The 22,150-nt window shown below is 39.7% G+C and overlaps 1 protein-coding gene across 1 annotated transcript in view; it reads right to left on the bottom strand.

Moving 5' to 3' along the window:
• The window catches only part of PTPRM (protein tyrosine phosphatase receptor type M), an 812,937-nt gene that overhangs the window by 496,518 nt on the left and 294,269 nt on the right, over positions 1-22,150 (bottom strand). The window contains exon 3 of the mRNA XM_044921209.1: positions 4,313-4,584. Within this exon, the coding sequence (XP_044777144.1) occupies positions 4,313-4,584 (272 nt within the window). The remainder of the gene's footprint in view (positions 1-4,312; positions 4,585-22,150) is intronic.

The raw sequence follows: 22,150 nt of genomic DNA, 5'->3' as shown, positions 1-22,150 counted from the left end.
CAATTCCAGATTTCAAACGATACTACAAAGCTGTAGTAATCAAAACAGTATGTTACTGGCACAAAAACAGACACATAGATCAATGGAATGGGACAGAGCCCAGAAATGAACCACACCTACATGGTCAATTAATCTATAACAAAGGAGAAAGAATATATAATGGGGAAAGTCTTTTCAAAAAATGGTGCTGGGAAAGCTGGACAGCTACATGCAAAAAAAAAAAAAAAAAGACTGGCCCACTTTCGAACACCATACACACGAAAAGAAATTCAAAATGGATTAAAGACCTAAATGTGAGACCTGAAATCCTTATGATTTTCTTAATAACATTTTTTCTAGCTTATTTAATTATAAGAATAGAGTATTAAGACATATAGCATACAAATGTGTGTTAATCAACTGTTTATGTTCTTGGTAAGGCTTCTGATCAACAGTAGGTTATTAGTAAAGTTTTGGGGGAGTCAAAAGTGATACATGGATTTTCCAGTGCATGGGGGGTTGGCGCTCCTAACGTCTATGTTGTTCAAGGGTTAACTATAGTCACATAGAGCAGACTCACATCCTTAGAGTAGCACAGAACTTCTTACATGTAAATCTATTTGGGAAATTAGTGCAATGGGCTCAGGCATGATTCACATTTTTAAGAGCATCAGGATATGACAGCCCTCTTCTCATAAAGACACAATGCGCTGAGGACCACAATATGCAAGGAAGCTCCTTCCTTGGGCGGTGATGCCCATGCATAGACACCTGGTTTTTCTAGCTTTTTTTCTGGTCATCTCCAGTTAGGCTGACACCTTGGGCCAGGGGTGGAAACAGGATTTGGTAGGTGTTTTCCTTCTTATTCACCTTTGTAAATACGGTTTGCCTTTCTCATCCCAAATGGGAAACTTCATTAGCTCTTACATGGTGATTTTAAGGCCTATTGCTTAGTGTCTGGGAGGTTTCCTGCTGGCATCTCTCTTGTACATCTACAGAGTGCCATTTACCTGATAGCTTGTGTTACTATCAGGGTAATGATTTCAATATGTTTACTGCCCAGCAGATAAAGGAGAAATATGCCTTTCACTATGCCTTTACAACTTTAAAAACTAATGTTTGGTTGGAGAGCTCAGAAATTAAATTAACAAGGGCACTTTCAGTGGATCTGAACCCTTTACAAATTTGATCACCAGATTCTTAAAAACTTAGCAGTGCTGTATTAAAGAATCTCTACAAATCCACTTTTAAATCCAAAGTAGAAAGCTATTCGTAATGAATCAACCAGTGAACCAAAAAGAGAGAGTGAGACTTAGGTTCTGATTCGATTTGGTAAGTCATGCACTGCTCATTACGTAAGAGACGTGACAGTGGGAAGTAGGTTGGCCTGGGGGATGGGGTCAGAGGTTCACAATGGGGGTGGCAAAATATTTTATTCAAAAGAGCCCAAGAGAGGAAGAATTCATTGGAAATCACAATGGCCTAATATATAAGACCACCTCACTTCCAATATAGTTCCAGAATTCCTTTTTAAAGGCTGATCTCCGAAGACCATTAAACTAAATCCTTCCTTTAATTTCAACTGTCTGAGCTAGGTGTGCCAAGGCTGTTATGGACGAATGATGTGTCCCTCCCCATTTTCATATGCTGAGGCCCTGACCACAGTGTGATGATACCTGGAGATGGAGCTTTAGGGAGGTAATTCGGTTTAGATGAGGTCATGAAGGTGGAGCCCCCATAGTTAGCATCCTAATAAGAAGCAGAGGGGAGACAAGAGCTCTTTCTCTCCAGATACACACTCAGAGGAAAGGCTGCTGAGCACCCTCTGAGAAGAGAAGCCGGCCATCTACAAGGCAGGGAGAGGGTCCTCACTAAGAACTGAATCTATGAGAATCATGCAGGATTTCCAGGCTCTGCAACCATGAACAAAAAATGTCTATCATTTGAGGCACCCAGTCTTTGGTATTCTGTCATAGCCTGAGTTTACACAAAGGCAAAATACAACTTTAAGATCTGGATTGCGGTCAAGGTCAAAACTAAACCAATGCATTGTACTCTGGAGGCTCTGAGTGGCCCAAGAGAGTTCACTCCTAGAGATGCTGGGTAGGCAGTGCTAAGGTGAAAGAGAGGAAAATCAGAGCACACATGAGCAGACCTACCTTCTGATCTTGCCCAAAAGTTTGTCCCACTGCCTCCATCCAGCAGATGCCTGGGGGCGAAGGCAGAACCTAATGCAGGTGCCAGGGGGGCAGTGGGAACATCACACACCTACGCCTTCTCTACTTTGGGAAGGTCTTCTCCAAAAGAAGTTTCTAAAAACACTCAGCCTCTTAACTTAGTCCAGCATATGAAAGTCTTTGGAAGCCTAGCTTAACAAACCCACTTCCCCTGCTTCCATTTTAGTACTATGGATGGAGAAATTTTGTCCCAGAGGCCATATTTTTTTAAATTATACCACTGATTGCTAATATAGTTATAAAAAAGGTTATTTATTAAATAGGAGATTTTTCCCTGTAGAAGAAAAACTTTTTTTTTTTACTTTACTCTTTGGGGTTTTATACATAAAAACAGTACATATATATTGGAGAAAATTTAGAATATGACCAATGGTATAAAGAAAAAAAGTTCAAATCACCTGTTACCCTATTAGCTAGGGAGATACCACTTTTTAATATGTTTATTTCAGCACAGTCTTCATTTTATAATATATATACACACACATTATTTTATATATATATTTAATCATATAAATATAATTTTAAAATTAAAAAATATAATATGTGAAATTTAAATTGTGGAATGTATTGTTTTATACCAGTTTTTCCACTTAACAACATAAGCTTAAGTGGATCATTAAATGGTCTTCCATGACATTATTCTTAATTGTTGCAAAATGCATTTTTGTACTGAGGTAACATAAATTAACTAAACCTCTAATGATGGAAATAATACTGTTTCTGATTTTTCATTATTATAAATAAACTGCCATGAAAATCCTTGTAGTTAATTATTTGCAACCATTCTTCCTTATTTCCTTGGGATGAATTCCTAACAGTAGATTGCTAAATTTAGACCTATCTAAATTTTTAACACTTTTAAAAGAGTACCTTTAAAAGATTTTAACAATTTACATGTGTACTGTTCAAGACACATGAATTTCTCAATCATTAAATTTTAGAAATTGTTGCAGGTAAAAGGGTACACAGAAAAATCAGGCACAACAGTGACAGCCCATTTATTCCCATTATCAAATCCAGGGGCAGAGGAACTGGGATTGATGTATCTGCCCTAATAAACACCAAACCTGCAGAATGGATTCCTGGGTGTTGTTCCTGCCATTAGGAAGACAAGCAGCCCTTGAGGAGACTCAGTTTTCCTTTCCCTGAGTCTAGCCAAGCACCTCAATTAAATTGAGAGATGATCTTGGATCCATGTTCCAGCTGGCTCCTGAGCAAGCCAAAGGAATTAAGAAAGAGAAAAGCAAAATATCTCAATCCTCCTAATGAATCCTTTTAGCTTGAAATTAATCGAGTACTCTCAAAATCAAGTTATTTTTTAAAGGTGCTGTGGACAAAAGGAAAAAAAGCACCAAATGCCATTGTCACGATTTTTCCACCTTTGATCCTGAGTCCAGATGCCTTTGTGATACAAGTCACTCTCCGCCAGAAGGCACATGACGTCAGACGTCAGGGTTGCTTTGGTACCACTTTTTAACTGTTCCTGGCCTCCACCTTTTAGTTACTTTCAATGAGAACTCCAAGTGGGTAACATGGGTCTTAACAGAACATCGCAAATAACAGGACAGCAGCCCCTCCATGACAAGGACTTAAGGACTTATCCTACATATGTTCTTTTCTTCCCATTGCTTACAGGGATGGGAACAGAACCCTGCACCTTGCTACCTGGTCCATGAGGCTCACTTCTTAATGATTCACTTACTCCTGAGAGCAACTCATGAACAAAGGAGTCTCCTCTTTTAGAATCAGGTGCTATGTCTCTGTGGGTCCGATATGGCCCACTTAATATAGCACTTGCAGATAGCGCTTCCCGTCCTGCTTTGGGTTACTTAAAACAACATTTTTGTTTTTATTTTTCTTTTATTTTCTTAAAACAATATATGCATAAACAAGTTTGAAAGGTGTTCTTTACTCATTTCTCAAGGTAACATACAAAGACTTAATACACTCCCTGTCAAATAGAACAAGCTTCCCTAACATCAGTATTAAAAAAATACCTACACTTCTTACACATTCTCTGATTATACTAATACAAAATCTGTATTTTCAGAAGTTAGAAGATGCATCAAAACAGGAAATGAAAACAAAGAGCATACCTGATAAAAATTAGGCCAGAATGTACTAATGGCCAGTTCTGCCCTGTTCCACGTGCGGGTAGGGTCTCCAGATATGTTCCAGATAGGATTCCCCAAAGGCCCATTATTGACCTTCACATAGACATTGAGTAACCCAGGAGCAGTGTTACTCTTGCTGGATACAAAATAGTGAAAATCAATGCAATGGGTGTCGTTTTCTTTCAGCTGAGGTAAGAGGAGGTGGGCTCTCTGCCCCTCAGGTCTCCCAGATGTGTTCACCAGCATGAAAGAGCCTGTGGAAAGAAAATCAAAGGAGAGTTACAACCAGAAATACTACTTTCTGGTCATCTCTCAAAGCCACCATCATTTACATGGTGGGTTGACACTGCAATGTCACGTATCTTACTTAGGCTTTGAGATCCCCATCTCTTTCACCCCTTTTCACCTCAAAGAATTCTCAAGATCAGTGAATGGAAAGTTCCCTTGAAGTTACTGCATTTAGTCTCCTAAGTAACAAAAATATGCATAATTTACTATCTTGCACTGATCATCTTGTAGTCACTAGCCACATGTGGCTATTTACATTAAAATTAAGTAAAAACCCGTAATATTAAAAGCTTAGGTCCTAAGCCACACTAGCCACATTTCAAGTGCTGAATGGGCTCATGTGGCTGATTGCTACCACACTGGGAAGCACAGATACTGAACCTTTCCATCATCTCAGAAAGTGCTATGGGACAACACTATTCTCTAACAGCTCCACCATTTGGCAATTGCAGCCCCTTTAATATTCTCGTGTAATCTAGAGAGAGAGAACACATTGGCCTGATTTGTGGAATCTTAGAAGACTTTACTGGCCCTATGATGTTCCTTGTTGCTAATGTAATATAACTTTCTTGCAGTTCATTGCCACCACCCCTCCCCCATTGCCACAACAAATGACTTCTTGATAGTGGAGGTGTTTTCATGGCCAGTATGACTGAGCCTACTGATGCAATCATTGTGCCAATCAGAGGATGGTCATACTCAGAAATCTCTATGAGCAATGTGTATCTTTACATCCATAGCACCAGCCCACCCATGACTGCTGAAGAGTTTCCACGTGGATCCAAGCTTTCCAGATACCTTGGCATCAGCTGTGTCATTCGGGCCCTCCCCATGTCTAAGATCAACAGAAATGGCAATTAAAATAATTGTATGAATTTTATATATCATATATTTGCTTTCATCTTTCTTTATGTAAATATAAAGTCTTTATGTAAATATAAAGAAAGATAAAAGCAAAATGTTTGAGATAAAACAGAAAACAGAATATCATAAAGCCTTTTTGGCAGACAGGAAAAAATGTATTGAAACTCTGAGGGGAAAGAACACCTAAATTTGGAACATAAAGATGAAAAAAGAAATACTATTCACATATGGCTGGATTCGTGCTTTCTACTGGGAGGAGGAGACTATTCCCCTGTTAAGTATTCTTTTTAAAATTTCCCATATTGTGAACCATAATTTTCAAGGACGTGTGTATGTGTGTATGTATGTTTGTGTGTGTTTGTATTTTAGTACACACTCAACAGATACCAAAAACATACATACACTACTAGAACAAGTGTAGATTTTTTTTCTTGTCTATAAGTTGTGATTTCCTAAGCAGTAAAAGAAGACTGCCTTTCCCAAAGAATTATTATTAGAACAAAATAAAAAACCCAAATGTAGGCGTATCTTTTATAAATTAATAGGCTACTGTTAAGGGATATCAGACAATGTTTACCCTCAGCTGTTACCCCTACAGTGCCCCTGTGTAAGGGGAGCTGAGGGTAATGGCATTCAAGACAAACAGGAATTGAGTCACAGAGAGATCAGGAAGCTGTTTATCCAGGTTTTAGGATGAGTTCGTGGTCAAACCAAAACTTCGAGCCTCTGAGCTTCCAGCCCACTACTCACCCTGTTACACTCCAATAACACCATGTTTCTTCATGTGCCGTTTAAGCATATATGAAGAAAACAAAACCCCTTCACGACAGTGAAGGAAAATTACAGTTGCTCTTTGAAAATAGAGCAATTTTTCAAAAGATGAATGTTATGCACCTGGAAATATGAAAGCCAAGCCACAAGGGAAGGGTTATCTATGGAACATATATTCCAGTAATAAGGAAGAACTACAAATGTGACTTAAGAATGAGTTGGGGGGCACAGAGAGGGGACAGGTGGCAACAGAACATCACTGAAATGATTCGGGTTAACTAGAGTCTATAAAATGTAAAAAAAAAAAAAATCTTCAAAATATGCAGGGTAGACCAACCCCATCACAAATCTAAAGCTGGCTGTTGGTGTTTATAACACGACTTAAAAATCATACTTTTCTGAGTAAATATAAGCAGATATATTCTGTATTTGATCACCTGGGGCTCTGCTACCTGCAACATAGTTACAATGTATGTTCCTACTGACAGGGCCGACCATGACATGGCCTTGAGGTCAACGCTGAATCACCAAAACCTTTAGTACAAGAAAAGTATTTCTTGCAGTGTTTCCATCAGCGAAACTCAGGCAGCCATGGATGGTAAACAGGACAATACGCAAAGGATGGCAAAAGCATGTATTTCCTGTATCCTGCGACATCGAGTTTGGATGCCTGGATGAAGCTGAAACAGACAAGTCTCTTTTCACATGTTGGTATAAACTGGAAAGCTTCCTACCATTACTGTTCAGGGAATCACCAGGAATCCCTAAAATACTATTCCCCTAGCTGTGCAACCAGTCCTTCATATTACACCATTCCAGAACAAAATGCTCTCTCAGCTGTTTGAGCTGTCTAATGTATACAGAAATTTTTAACTTGAGGTCAAGGTGAAATTCAGGTATTATAAGTTACAAATACACAAATGATCGTAATTTTTATACTTCTTTCTCCTTTTTAACCTTTTTGAGCCAGAAAATACAGTCTGTTTTGTTACGTGGGTATGCTTCTGTAATGCAGATTAGCTCAAATGGATGAGCAAATAGGGGCATGACATCCATCCAACAGAGAAGTCCCTTGGGTTCATGTGTGACTTTCGGCAGGACATTAAAGTTTTTGACTGATCTCAATAAAGGGCTACATGATGACCTTTGAACAAAGCTCCAGTCCCACACAAGTGCCTTCACTCAGGGGAGGAAGTGGCAAGAAGTTTAGTGGTTTCTGTGAAGCTGTCTGGGAAACTACAAGAACAGAGAAAGAAACCGTGGAGCTTCGGCTCCCCTCCTGAGTTGAAAAGGAAAGAACATTGACTGATGAAGAAGACAAACCCTGGATCCTATTTTTAGATTGGCAGAAAGTGCTCTATTAGAAGGGACTGACTGCAGTAGAAAGAGGAAGCCAGAGCCTCAGGGTACAGGGCGAAGAATGGAGTCACTGGGATTCTGAAGGCCAGATGGAAGTTAATGGGACCGGTCTTTTTAGAAGGGCTGTTACTGTTTTTGTTGGTTCTCCAGCTAGAGAGCTATTGCAAAGATTTTGAGTGGCCAGCCCCAGCCCCATTTTTCTCACAAAATCTATCACTTTCAATGTATGATTCTGCGAAATGAGTCAGAGATCTTCCAAGAACACAGGTGTGGTATTGGAGGACACGCCAGCTCTATCCACACCATCTTCTTCACCTGTTCTGGCTTCAGGAAGCAATTCTGCTCGGACTGGTCACAAGCAAAGTTCTTCTTCAACAGTTAGAGAAGCCACCTGAGCAGCACTATGGTCAACACACACATGTTTTTGGAAGAAAAGTCTCCCTTTACCAAGACCCTTCCCTGGGGTATGGTCACCTGAGAGTTCCTTTTTTTTCCTCCTCCAGAGTCTCTCAATTGGTATTTTTATGTAGCCCCCATAATTAATGATTAATGTATAAAGGCACTTAGGACAATGCTTGCCAAATAGCACAAGTTCAAAAATTGTGGGTGATCAGCATTACTATTACTCTGTATTCCTCATACTTGATCCAAATGCATGGCTTCTCTAAATTATCTTCAATTCTTTAGCAGATATATTTCCACCTGCCCACTCACAACCTTCTTGGTCCTATCCTATTTCATCTAAATGGTAATTTTTAAGTTTCCTCTCTTTATGAGAGAGGAACTTTAGTATTGAAGGGTTACAAAACCTTCAACACAGTTGATCTTGCCTCTACATTTAAGCTCTGGGAGGGGGATCTTTATTTCTATGTGTGGTCATGAGGACTTATCCTCATGGCTTTGAATTAGAGAAGATGACATTTCAGCCAATGCAAGTATTTCCTGACAGTGCTACATTATTGTCTTAGTGAGTTTACATGAGAAAGTGTGAACACTTATGTTTAGCACAGTCTGGCAAACCCAGAATCCTGGGGGTAAACGCACAGCTGTGCATACAGAAATGGCAGGTGGGAGGGAAGAGATGCCTTTTAATTGAATTTATCACCTATAGGCTATGAAAGGAAAGTCAACTCGCCAATGTTTCAAGGATCCAAGGCATTTATATTCAATTTTAGACTATTAAGTCTGTTTTTAAAAATATCCCTATATGGCTGAATGTTTAATTTTCACCTCCTGCTTCAATGTTTTGACTGTGAGGAAATGCATTTTCAAAGACTAATTGGGTCTCCCTCAGTAGGTACTTCCTTACCTCAATTTTTTTTTTCCCAACAAAAAACACTCCAACTGGGCAAATAAATAAAAGAAATCAGAATTCAAATTAGCATAGAAATTCTGTTTGTGTTCGAATAACAAAACACCCTTAAGTCACAAGTGAGGAAGTAGAGACTATAACATTTCAGGCAAATGAAAAGAACTCCGCCTAACAGAGCTGGCTTCAAAAGGGCCAGTTTTTAAAGCACGCTTTGAAGGTCTTTAAGAATAATTATTTTGGTTCTCTGAAAAGGAAAACTCCGTTATGAGAACATGCAATATTCGCATTCTTGAATTTTCGGGTGAATTAAATTTAGCTTAATCATATCCACTGGCAAATGCTTTTGATTGGACTATCTTCCATCATTGTTTGTGACAGTGGCAACAGCTAGATAGAACTAGTTATTCCCTTCTACCCCATCATTAAAATTTGCATCCGTGTGGTAGAGGCTCTAGATTTTTAAAAGCTAAGTAAATTGCGTGAATTCTCTTCGTACTTTTCAGAAACTTTGTGTGCCCAACAAAAAAGGGAGCGTTTTCCATCATCCAGCAGGAAGAGAGAATTATGTGCATTATTAAATACTTTGGCTGGTGGAGAAGCAGCATTTTATGAACTTGAAAGGGAGCAGATCTTCCACCCCAAGTGTGTCTCTTTGGCATGGGGATTATTTTAAGCTGGTTATTCTTTTTTTTTTTTCTTTCTTTTTAAAAATTCTTTATTTAAATTCAATTTAGTTAACATATAGTGTATTATTAGTTTCAGGGGTAGAATTTAGTGATTCATGAGTTCATATAACACCCAGTGCTCATTACAGCAAGTGTCCACCTTAATGCCCATCACCCAGTTGCCCCATCCCCCCACCTACCCCCCCTCCAGCAACCCTCAGTTTGTTTCCTAGAGTTCAGCGTCTCTTATGCTTTGCCTCCCTATTTTCATCTTATTTTATTTTTCCTTTCCTTTCCCCTATGTTCCTCTGTTTTGTTTCTTAAATTCCACATATGAGTGAGATCGTATGAAAATTGTCTTTCACTCGTTTCATTTAGCCTAATACCCTTTAGTTCCATCTGTGTCATTGCAAACAGCAAGATTTCATTCTTTTTGATGGCTGAGCAATATTCCATTGTGTGTGTGTGTGTGTGTGTGTGTATGACATCTTCTTTATCCATTCATCTGTCAATGGACATCTGGACTCTTTCCAGTTTGGCTATTGTGGACATTGCTGCTATAAACACTGGGGTGCATGTGCCCCTTCAAATCACTATGTTTGTTTCCTTTGGATGAATACCTAGTAGTAGTCGGTTATTCTTAAGAAACAGCACAAACAGGTGAAGCTCTCAAAACTGAGTAGAAGTTACCCTTGCCTAAGAGACACTTATCAGGAGAAGCTCCGTTTGTAACAGTGTCTCCCTTTCTACCAGGAAGAGGGGAATAACCAAATTTCTAGAAACTCTTGTCAATGAAGAAAAAGACTTAAATTTACATAACAACCTTACTTGTTGACTGTGCTTTTCCTTCCCAGACTCGCCACCTCCAACATCCTCTGTCTTTAGCTGAAGACAGTATTCAAGCTGATGGCTTCAGCCATTTCAGAAAGTTCCTTTTCTAGGGTCTCTCCCATATATACAGCAAGCATACATAATATTAACCTTCTGTTTGTTTTCTCCTGTTAATCTGTTTCATATTAATTTAATTATTAGACCAGCCAAAGAACCTAGAAGGTGCAGAGGAGCAAAATTGGCTACCCCAATGTGTGTCTCTTTGACATATACATTATTTTGAAGAAATGGAAGGCTCAGGAAGAAACTCTGACCTTCCCCCTAAATGCCTAAGAGAATTTAGATAGAGGAGCTGCTCTGGTGGGTAAGCCAGCACCACAGGTAATTACTGTATAATATGAACTAGGTGTAGTGGACAGGGAGGAACTTAGAAAAGTCTGTTTGCTGACATTCCTCTCTGTGTCCCAAACACTTGTTTGCCAAACATTTACTCTTTTCATCTTCCTGTGAATTGTCTTTCCTCTCTTTGAAGTCCCTGACAGCCACTCCCTTCTCCTTAGCTCTGAAGGGCACATAAGCCTCAACTACCTGACTGCCTGTGGGCTTCATATTCTTTTGGAACCCCCCCACCCCGTACATATGTAATTAAGTTTTACTTTTTCTTGTTAATCTGTCTCATGTCAATTTAATCCTTAGACCAGCCAAAAAAACCTTCAAGCTCAGGAGAAAATTTTTCCTCCCTGACAAAGGCAAGAAGGGAAAATTTCCCACCCCCACAAATATTAATGCCACTATAAAATTCACTTCTTAAGCCTCTTAATTTTAGTAAAAGCATACTGTTCATTAGCTTTTCTCTTACTTTGGCTGTTTTGTCTTCATTTTTTTTTTTCCTCTGTGACCATGTCTTCAAATTTGTAGATTTAAAATCCAAAAGCTAAACAGAAAGCTTACAAGTTGCATCTTTGCAGGTGTACATCCTGCCTCTAGTTTACAGAGCCATTCTTTTTTCTTCTGACCTATTATATACACCAGTTGTAACAATTCAGTTATCTAGAGAAGCGCTTCTCGAACAATCTACGATAAAGGACCATTTTTGAAAAAATATTTGACACATCTCAGATCAAATGTATGTAAAATGCAATAAACATGGATTTCCAAAAAAGAAGAAAAAGACATGCAAAACACAAGCCCAAATTTGTTATTGTACTAAATAAATGTAAAAACACTGTCAAATTTCTATAAAATTTTCTAAAGACTTGCTCTCAATTTCTATAGCGGTCATGGGCAGGAACAATGTGCTGACCAGCTCTGATGTGCACACCACACCAAGTGGCACAGGCTTGAAGTTCGAATTGTATAGCATGCCAGGTTCCCAAATACCCAACTGTACATTTTTTTCTTAACATGGGAGAAAAAGACTGAGACTGACAAGTTGAAAGAAAGGAAGGAAAAAAAATTCTCTGGTTTCTTAACCCAAAGATGAAGGCTATCAAGCCAAGCTCTTTGGCTGTGAAAGAAATTGGTCAAAGAAAACACAAAGGAAGAATAGGAAGCAAGTGGGGAGAGAAGAGGCAAATATAATCATGGGGAATGGAAAGGTAGCAGCAAGGCTGAATTCAGAAAAGAACCAGGTTTGAGGCAAGGAGGAGAGGGAGAGAGCTCCAAGAATATATCTTGGCTGTTCTTAAGGAGAAAAGGAGAATGCAGGGAATCAAATGTGCCAGCCAGTGCTTGGGCCAGGGGCTGCATGTATCCCATCTCATTAAATCCCCCCAACAATAAAGACCCACAGAAACACAGAGAATAGTTTGCTCATCAAAGGGTCCACCAACAGCATCTGATGGAGCTAAAGGGAATCTGAATTTTTCACATTCAGGCTCTAAATGAAATGCTCTAAAACCAACATTTTTCAAACATGTGGCCCCATCATGGTACCAAAATATTGTATATGCACCCCAGTATATACGTGTGATGTTATGTGTGCATACCTACATTATATACATACACCCACAAACATACATAGACACAAAACTTCCATGAAGAAATCTTTTTCTTATGATGTGTATGTGTATTATACTCACATTTCCTATTCTACTATTTCATTTTGCAATGTACAGAAGTAAATGAATGCTGGGCGCAAGCAACCCACAACTGACTCCACAGTCCACGGATGCTTTAAGATCATACCGCAACTCCTCTCCCAATAACCAAAACGAACAAGATCTACACTGTGCTCTGCTGCCTTCGTAAGAGAGCTGTATATTTTTAATTTGTAATTTTAAATTTGATCTCATCCTTCAAATACCAAAAAACCAGATTACATCCCTCCTCCTGCTCCCTCGGCCAGCACTAACAATGGTCCTAAAGAATAAGTCTCTTCTGATGAGAAACCTCGTGAAATAAGGAAGTTGAAAGCCTGTGGAGAAATAAATGAACTCAGGGAGCAAACTCCAAAGGAACAAAGCCTCTGCGGGGAGGTGCCACCATCACTTTTAAAACACTTATTAGCACCCATTCCAGCCCGATGAAACCACATCCGTAGCCACATCCATATTCTGCAGACCAGGTGTCATGCATCCTTCTTCACCTACTGCCTCTTCTATGCCCCTCTCAAAAATGTCACCTGGTATAAACATGAAATATTTATTTTGCAACCACTAGAGAGTACAACCTTAATTAAAAAAATTATTTTTTCACCCAAATATCATATCCACCTTTCTATTTTGCCCTCTCTCTTCTTGTCTTTCTCTTGGATTCTCCAATATTACAAATGGCGAGACGATTTGTTAGATGCACTAATTTTGGCCACAGTCCTAATATGCTGGTGAACATACAGTAAGATGGTAAAGAAGTAACACCATTTCACAGGAACACCCCAGCAAAACTGCCTAATTAACTGTGCTACTTCCTCACTTCCCCAGTCCAGGTGGCACTCTCACTGGGAGAAGGGGACGGGACGGGCCCATCTGGCAGGAGGCTTCTTACAAGTCAGACCAGCTAGGACCCAGCACTCTGTTCTCCCCAAGGGAATGCCACAGCAATCTAGGTGCTATAAAATTAATAATAAGCATAGCTAAAGCATAGCATACACCTAAGTAATAAGCATCATAAACATAGCATATACTGAAAATGCGCGTAAAACACTTGCTTCAAGATATTTATATTAAATACCCAAAAGATATGCAATTGTCAGCTTAGTGATTCAGAGCATAACTGAATGGGTATTTATATTACTTATTATTCATAAAATACTGAGCTGCCCAAAATAAATTCATTAGCCTTACCTGGTCACTTTTAGCCACAGTGGGATACATCTGAGCGCCCATTATATACTGGGCATTTTGAAAACTATGAACAATAAAACCTGGACCAATTCCTCCATCAAGAACCTCAGAGCTTAGCTGTAATCATATTTTAGATATTTGGTATTCAGCACAGAAAGAAAAAAAAATGCACAGAATTAACAAATCCGATCCATTACGTTTACCAACATTTACATGAACCACAATCTCAAGGGCCTGTAAAATTTGTGGATTTAGAACTGTCAACCAGTAACTGTTCTAAAAAAAGTTTTGAGACGGGGAAGGAAAGATAAAATAAGATAAAAACAGAGAGGGAGGCAAACCATAAGAGACTCTTAATCATAGGAAACAAACTGAGGGCTGCTGGAGGGGAAAGGAGTGGGAGGGATGGGGTAATTGGGTGATGGACATTAAGTAGGGCACGTGATGGAATGAGCACTGGGTGTTCTATGCAACTGATGAATCACTGAACTCTACCTCTGGAACTAAGAATACACTATATATTAACTAAATTGAATTTAAATAAGAAATTTAAAAAAAAAGAAGGAATGAAGAGGCTCAGGGCAAATGGAGGATACTCTGGGGGTTCCATCCAGAGAAGTAATGTGCTCTCCTTTCATAAGAAAAGTAAAGCTTTACTGAGAACTAACTCATGTTACAGCATGTCATCCAAACTGCTTTCCTCCCTTAGCTGGAAAATACTATGTGTGTGCTTTATAATTTCCAAATAAAAAACAAACACAGAGTAAAGCAAACACAACCTTTTAACTATCTGCTGACGCTAATGACTGTATCTTGGGAAATAAGCCACAAGTACAATGGAGAAGTGACAGGTATACTTTTCAGAACTTTCTTAAGAGACTGCTTAATTTCCCATACGTCAAGTTTTTTATTGATTGACATCTTTAGAAACGAGTTCGTTTTTGTTCTAAATCTCAGAACGACACAAACCATCACAATATAAGCGTCTGCCTAAATTAGTGTTGATTTAGGGATGATTTTTATTTTCACATGTATATCTGCTAACAGGCTAAACCATGTCTTGCTTTAAGAAGAAATTATACAGTTAGCTTCTATAGAAAATGTAAACCAAACTTAACTGTTTTAAAAATGCATCATCTTTGACATTTTCAGTTTAACAGAAACCTGCTGGTGGTACTCAAGAGGAGTTTAGCTAAATCATTCTTTGTTATAAAAAATATTTCTCCAAAACACTCTAAGAGTTCTGTCAACATCCATGATTGAGAGTTCCCCATAATCCTGAAGAAGGAACCAAAGATTCTGCTGAAGATATTTCATTAGTCTGGCTGGGGTCTGAAGCCAGAGCCACGCAGGGACCCGCACTGCCTGATCAGAGGGCAGAAAGGAGGAGATATCAAAACTCAACAACATTCATCTCTTCTGCCCACTTTTTGACTTGGTTATTGGTTTTTTGGGTGTTGAGTTTGGGAAGTTCTTTATAGATTTTGGATACCAGCCCTTTAACTGTAGTGTCATTTGCAAATATCTTCTCCCATTCTGTGGGTTGCCTCTTTGTTTTGTTGACTGTTTCCTTTGCTGTGCAGAAGCTTTTTATCTTGATGAAGTCCCAAAAGTTCATTTTCGCTTTTGTTTCACTAGCTTTTGGAGATGTATCTTGAAAGAAGTTGCTGTGGCTGATGCAAAGAGGTTACTGCCTATGTTCTCCTCTAGGATTTTGATGGATTCCGGTCTCACATTGAGGTCTTTCATCCACTTTGAGTTTATCTTTGTGAATCGTGTTAGAGAATGGTCGAGATGAACAGACACTTCTCTGAAGAAGACATACAAATGGCTAACAGACACATGAAAAAATGTTCATCATCATTAGCCATCAGGGAAATCCAAATCAAAACCACAATGAGATACCACCTTACACCAGTTAGAATGGCAAAAATGGACAGGGAAAGAAACAACAAATGTTGGAGAGGTTGTGGAGAAAGGGGAACCCTCTTACACTGTTGGTGGGAATGCAAGTTGGTACAGCCACTTTGGTAAACAGTGTGGAGGTTCCTCAAAAATTTAAAAATAGATCTACCCTATGATCCAGCAATTGCACTACTGGTATCTACCCCTTAGACACAGATGTAGTGAAAAGAAGGGCCATATGCACCCCAATATTCATAGCAGCAATGTCCACAATAGCCAAACTGTGGAAAGAGCTGAGATGCCCTTCAACAGATGAATGGATAAAGAAGATATGGTCCATATATACAATGGACTATTACTCAGCCATCAGAAAAGATGAATCCCCAACGTTTACATCAACATGGATGGGACTGGAGGAGATTATGCTAAGGGAAATAAGTCAAGCAGAGAAAGTCAATTACCATAGGGTTTCACTTACTTGTGGAACATAAGGAATAGCATGGAGGACATTAGGAGAAGGAAGGGGAAAATGAAGGGTGGGAAATCGGAGGGAGAGATGAACCATGAGAGACTATGGACTCTGAGAAACAAACAGGGTTTTAGAGGGGGGGGGATTGGTTAGCCCGGTGATGGGTATTAAGGAGGGCACGTACTGCATGGAGCACTGGGTGTTATACGAAAACAATGGATCGTGGATGACTACATCAAAAACTAATGATGTATTGTATGGTGACTAACATAATATAATAAAATTTAAAAAAAAAACAAAAAACTCGACAGCGTGAGTCAGGAGGGGAAATTAAGCTGGCCTCCACATGGAACTGATGACACAATATCAAATTTATAAATGATCAAAACAGTCTGGAATTTAAGGAATTTGTTGGATTAATTAATCAGCAGCAACATCAATATACCAATAAACAAATAGCAAATGATATGAAGAGGCAATTCGCATCAGCAAAAATACAATTAGTGAAGAGATGTCTGGGAAAATATTCATCTTCACCACTAAATCACAAAATTTAAATGAAAGAAAATGTCAGATACAATTTTAAATGGAAGCTTCTGAGATACGTAAAACTTTCCTGACCACATGTTTGTGAGGTTCTGGTGAAGCTCCTGCCCATGTTCAGAAAGGAAGCACTGTCATTGATTATAGAATTCCAGTAATAAAGACCATAAAGACAGTCATGCTCGAAATCTCACCTACAAATCTTACTTAGCCTTATGTGACCTTATGAAAAGCACTCTAAACCTGAGCTGACTGATGGATAGTGTGAAAAAAGAAGAGCACCTTGTTTGAATGACCTTCTGGGGGCCTGGGGGACTAGTGCAGGTCAAGTCCTCATCCTGGTGCAGGATAGGACACAGGGGGGCGGAGCAAGATGGCGGAGGAGTAGGAGACCTGGATTTCGTCTCCTCTCAGGAATTCAGCTGGATAGGGATCAAACCATTCTGAACACATACGAACTCAACAGGAGATCGAAGAAAAGAAGAACAACAACTCTCTCATCAGAAAAGCGACCACTTTCTGGAAGGTAGGACGTGCGGAGAAGTGAATCCGAGGCGATATTCGGGAGGATAGACGGCGGGGGAGGGGCCTCCAGCGGCCACTTCTGGCAAGTGATAGAGCCGCGGAGCCCAAAATCGGAACTTTTAAAAGTCAGCTCCGCGGAGGGACATCACTCTGGTGGCTAAGCGGGGGGTGGAACCCTCCGGGACAGTGTGGTCTCAGGACCCTCGGGGTCACAGAAAGACCGGGGGTGCCTGAGTGTGGCAGAGCTCCCAGGTATCGGAGCAGGGAAGCCGGCTGCAGAGGCGGAGCCCAGGCGCGGGCTCTCAGCTCGGGGTTGCGATAAACCGTGATCCGCGGCACAGTTGGGCCACTGCTCCTCCAGCAGGGACCCAACAAGCGGCAGATCCGGGGAGACTCACCTTCCTCCCCCGGGAGGAGCCGCGCGGGAGTGCACCGCAGGGATCTGCTGGGGTGGAGACTCCACACGGGCTCGGGTGCCAGAGATAGAAACGCGCGGTCACAGGCCGGGTGAGCACGGAGTGCGGCTGGAGACCGGGGAGACGGGAGTGACTGACGGCTTTTCTCTGGGGTCTCACTGAGAAGCAGGGCCCCGAGTTCTCGGCTCCTCCGCGGCGGAGATTGGGAGGCCGCCATTTTCACTCTCCACCTCCAAAGCTGTACGGAAAGCTCGCAGGGAACAAAAGCCCCGGACAGCAAACCTGAGCAGATTACTTAGCTAGGAGGGGGCAAGGGCGGGACAATTCTGCCTCCGGCAAAGACATTTGGAAACCACGGCAACAGGCCCCTCCCCAGAAGATCAGCGAGAACAGCCAGCCAAGACCATCTTTACCCATCAATGAGAACGGCAGAACTCCAGCTGTAGGGGACTACTGCACATAGAATTCATGGCTTTTTTACCATGATTCTGTAGTCTTTCAAAGTTAATTTTTTTTTAACTGTCTTTTTTTTCTTTTTTTTCTTTTCAACCAACATCTTATCAATCCCTTTTTAAAAAAAAAAAAATTTTTTTATTTTTCATTTTTAGAGTCATATTCTATCCCTTCATAGCAGTTACCCGTATTTTTGGCTTATATATATAAGTTGTTCTCTCTTTAAAATTTTGAGATAGTTTCTTCTAACAGATCAAAATATACCCTAAATCTCTAGTATATGGTGTTTTCTATTCCCCTGCCTGATCACATCCTCTCCCTTTTTTTTTCTTTTTTTAAATCCTCTTCTTTCTTTTTTCAAACAACTTCTTATCCATTCCTTTTATAAAATTTTTTATAATTTCCATCTTTACAGTCATATTCCATCCCTTCATCATATCAACCCTTATTTTTCTACATATATAAGTATTTCTTTCTTTAAAATTTTGGGAGGCACTTTCTTCTAAAAGACCAAAATACACCCCAAATCTAGTGTGTGGCACTGATCTATATACCAGCCTGATCATATTCGATCACATTCTGGTTTTTTTGTTGTTGTTGTTTTGTTTTGTTTGTTTTTGTTTTTATCTTTATCTTTTTCTTTTTTTTCTTTTTCTTTTTTCTCTCTTTCCCTTTCTTTTCCCACTGCTTCAGGTTTTTTCTGATTTGTTTAGAGTATATTTTCTGGGGACATTGTTACTCTGCTAGCATTTTGTTCTCTCATTAATCTATTCTCCTCTGCACAAAATGACAAGACGGAAAAAATCACCTCAACAAAAAGAACAAGAGGTAGTGCCGACTGCCAGGGACCTACTCAATACGGACATTAGTACGATGTCAGATCTAGAGTTCAGAATCATCACTTTAAAGATACTAGCTGGGCTTGAAAAAAATATGGAAGTTATTAGAGAAACTCTTTCTGGAGAAGTAAAAGAACTAAAATCCAACCAAGTAGAAATCAAAAAGGCTATTAATGAGGTGCAATCAAAAATGGGGGCGCTAACTGCTAGAATAAATGAGGCAGAAGAGAGAATCAGTAATATAGAAGATGAAATGATGGAAAATAAAGAAGCTGAGAAAAAGAGAGATAAACAACTACTGGATCACGAGGGCAGAATTCAAGAGATAAGCGATACCATAAGACGAAACAACATTAGAACAATTGGGATCCCAGAAGAAAAAGAAAGAGAGAGAGGGGCAGAAGGTATAATGGAGCAAATTATAGCAGAGAACTTCCCTAATTTGGGGAAGGAAACAGGCATCAAAATCCAGGAAGCACAGAGAACCCCTCTCAAAATCAATAAAAATAGGTCAACACCCCGACATCTAATAGTAAAACTTACGAGTCTCACAAAGAGAAAATCCTGAAAGCAGCTCGGGAGAAGAGATATGTAACCTACAAGGGTAGAAACATTAGATTGGCAACAGACCTATCCACAGAGACCTGGCAGGCCAGAAAGGACTGGCAGGATCTATTCAGAGCACTAAATGAGAAAAATATGCAGCCAAGAATACTATATCCAGCTAGGCTGTCATTGAAAATTAAAGGAGAGACAAAAAGCTTCCAGGACAAACAAAAACTAAAGGAATTTGCAAACACAAAACCAGCCCTACAGGAAATCTTGAAAGGGGTCCTCTAAGCAAAGAGAGAGCCTAAAAGCAACATAGACCAGAAAGGAACACAGACAATATACGGTAACAGTCACCTTACAGCCAATACAATGGCACTAAATTCCTATCTTTCAATAGTTACCCTGAATGTAAATGGGCTCAATGCCCCAATCAAAAGACACAGGCTATCAGAAAGAACTCAAATACATGGAGGCTAAAGAGCATCCTACTGAAGAACGAATGGGTGAACCAGGAAATTAAAGAAGAATTAAAAAAATACATGGAAACCAATGAAAATGAAAACACAACTATTCAAAATCTTTGGGATGCAGCAAAGGCAGTCCTGAGAGGAAAGTATATAGCAATACAAGCCTTTCTCAAGAAGCAAGAAAGGTCTCAAGTACACAACCTAACCCTACACCTAAAGGAGCTGGAGAAAGAACAGCAAATAAAGCCTAAACCCAGCAGGAGAAGAGAAATAATAAAGATCAGAGCAGAAATCAATGAAATAGAAACTAAAAGAACAGTAGAACAGATCAACGAAACTAGGAGCTGGTTCTTTGAAAGAATTAACAAGATTGATAAACCCCTGGCCAGACTTATCAAAAAGAGAAGAGAAATGACCCAAATCAATAAAATCATGAATGAAAGAGGAGAGATCACAACCAACACCCAAGAAATACAAACAATTATAAGAACATATTATGAGCAACTCTATGCCAGCAAATTAAATAACCTGGAAGAAATGGATGCATTCCCAGAGATGTACCAACTACCAAAACTGAACCAGGATGAAACAGAAAACCTGAACAGACCTATAACCACTAAGGAAATTGAAGCAGTCATCAAAAATCTCCCAAAAAACAAAAGCCCAGGGCCAGATGGCTTCCCAGGGGAATTCTACCAAACATTTCAAGAAGAATTAATACCTATTCTTCTGAAACTGTTCCAAAAAATAGAAATGGAAGGAAAACTTCCAAACTCATTTTATGAGGCCAGCATTACCTTGATCCCAAAACCAGACAAAGACCCCATCAAAAAGGAGAATGACAGACCAATATCCCTGATGAACATGGATGCAAAAATTCTCACCAAAATACTAGCCAATAGGATCCAACAGTACATTAAAAGGATTATTCACCATGACCAAGTGGGATTTATCCCTGGGCTGCAAGGTTGGTTCAACATCCGCAAATCAATCAATGTGATACAATACATTAACAAAAGAAAGAACAAGAATCATATGATCCTCTCAATAGATGCAGAAAAAGCTTTTGACAAAGTACGGCATCCTTTCTTGATCAAAACTCTTCAGAGTATAGGGATAGAGGGTACATACCTCGATATCATAAAAGCCATCTATGAAAAACCTACAGCGAATATCATTCTCAATGGGGAAAAACTGAGAGCTTTCCCCCTAAGGTCAGGAACGCGGCAGGGATGTCCACTATCACCACTGCTATTCAACATAGTATTGGAAGTCCTAGCCACAGCAATCAGACAACAAAAAGAAATCAAAGGCATCCAAATTGGCAAAGAAGAAGTCAAACTCTCACTCTTTGCAGATGATATGATACTTTATGTGGAAAACCCAAAAGACTCCACCCCAAAACTGCTAGAACTCATACAGGAATTCAGTCAAGTGGCAGGATATAAAATCAATGCACAGAAGTCAGTGGCATTCCTGTACACCAACAACAAGACAGAAGAAAGAGAAATTAAGGAGTCGATCCCATTTACAATTGCACCCAAAACCATAAGATACCTAGGAATAAATCTAACCAAAGAGACAAAGGATCTGTACTCAGAAAACTATAAAATACTCATGAAAGAAATTGAGGAAGACACAAAGCAATGGAAAAACGTTCCATGCTCATGGATTGGAAGAACAAATATTGTGAAGATGTCAATGCTACCTAGAGCAATCTACACATTCAATGCAATCCCCATCAAAATACCATCCACTTTTTTCAAAGAAATGGAACAAATAATTCTAAAATTTGTATGGAACCAGAAAAGACCCCGCATAGCCAGAGGAATGTTGAAAAAGAAAAGCAAAGCCGGCGGCATCACAATTCCGGACTTCCAGCTCTATTACAAAGCTGTCATCATTAAGACAGCATGGTACTGGCACAAAAACAGGCACATAGATCAATGGAACAGAATAGAGAGCCCAGAAATGGACCCTCAACTCTATGGTCAACTCATCTTTGACAAAGCAGGAAAGAATGTCCAATGGAACAAAGACAGTCTCTTCAACAAATGGTGTTGGGAAAATTGGATAGCCACATGCAGAAGAATGAAACTGGACCATTTCCTTACACCACACACAAAAATAGACTCCAAATGGTTGAAAGACCTCAATGTGAGACAGGAGTCCATCAAAATCCTAAAGGAGAACACAGGCAGCAACCTCTTTGACCTCAGCCGAAGCAACTTCTTCCTAGAAACATCGCCAAAGGCAAGGGAGGCAAGGGCAAAAATG

The sequence above is a fragment of the Neomonachus schauinslandi genome, chromosome 14 (genome assembly GCF_002201575.2).
Source record: "Neomonachus schauinslandi chromosome 14, ASM220157v2, whole genome shotgun sequence".
NCBI classification, from domain to species: Eukaryota; Metazoa; Chordata; class Mammalia; order Carnivora; family Phocidae; genus Neomonachus; species Neomonachus schauinslandi.
Note: the sequence above shows the minus strand (reverse complement) of the source record. Positions and strands in the feature narration are given on the sequence as shown.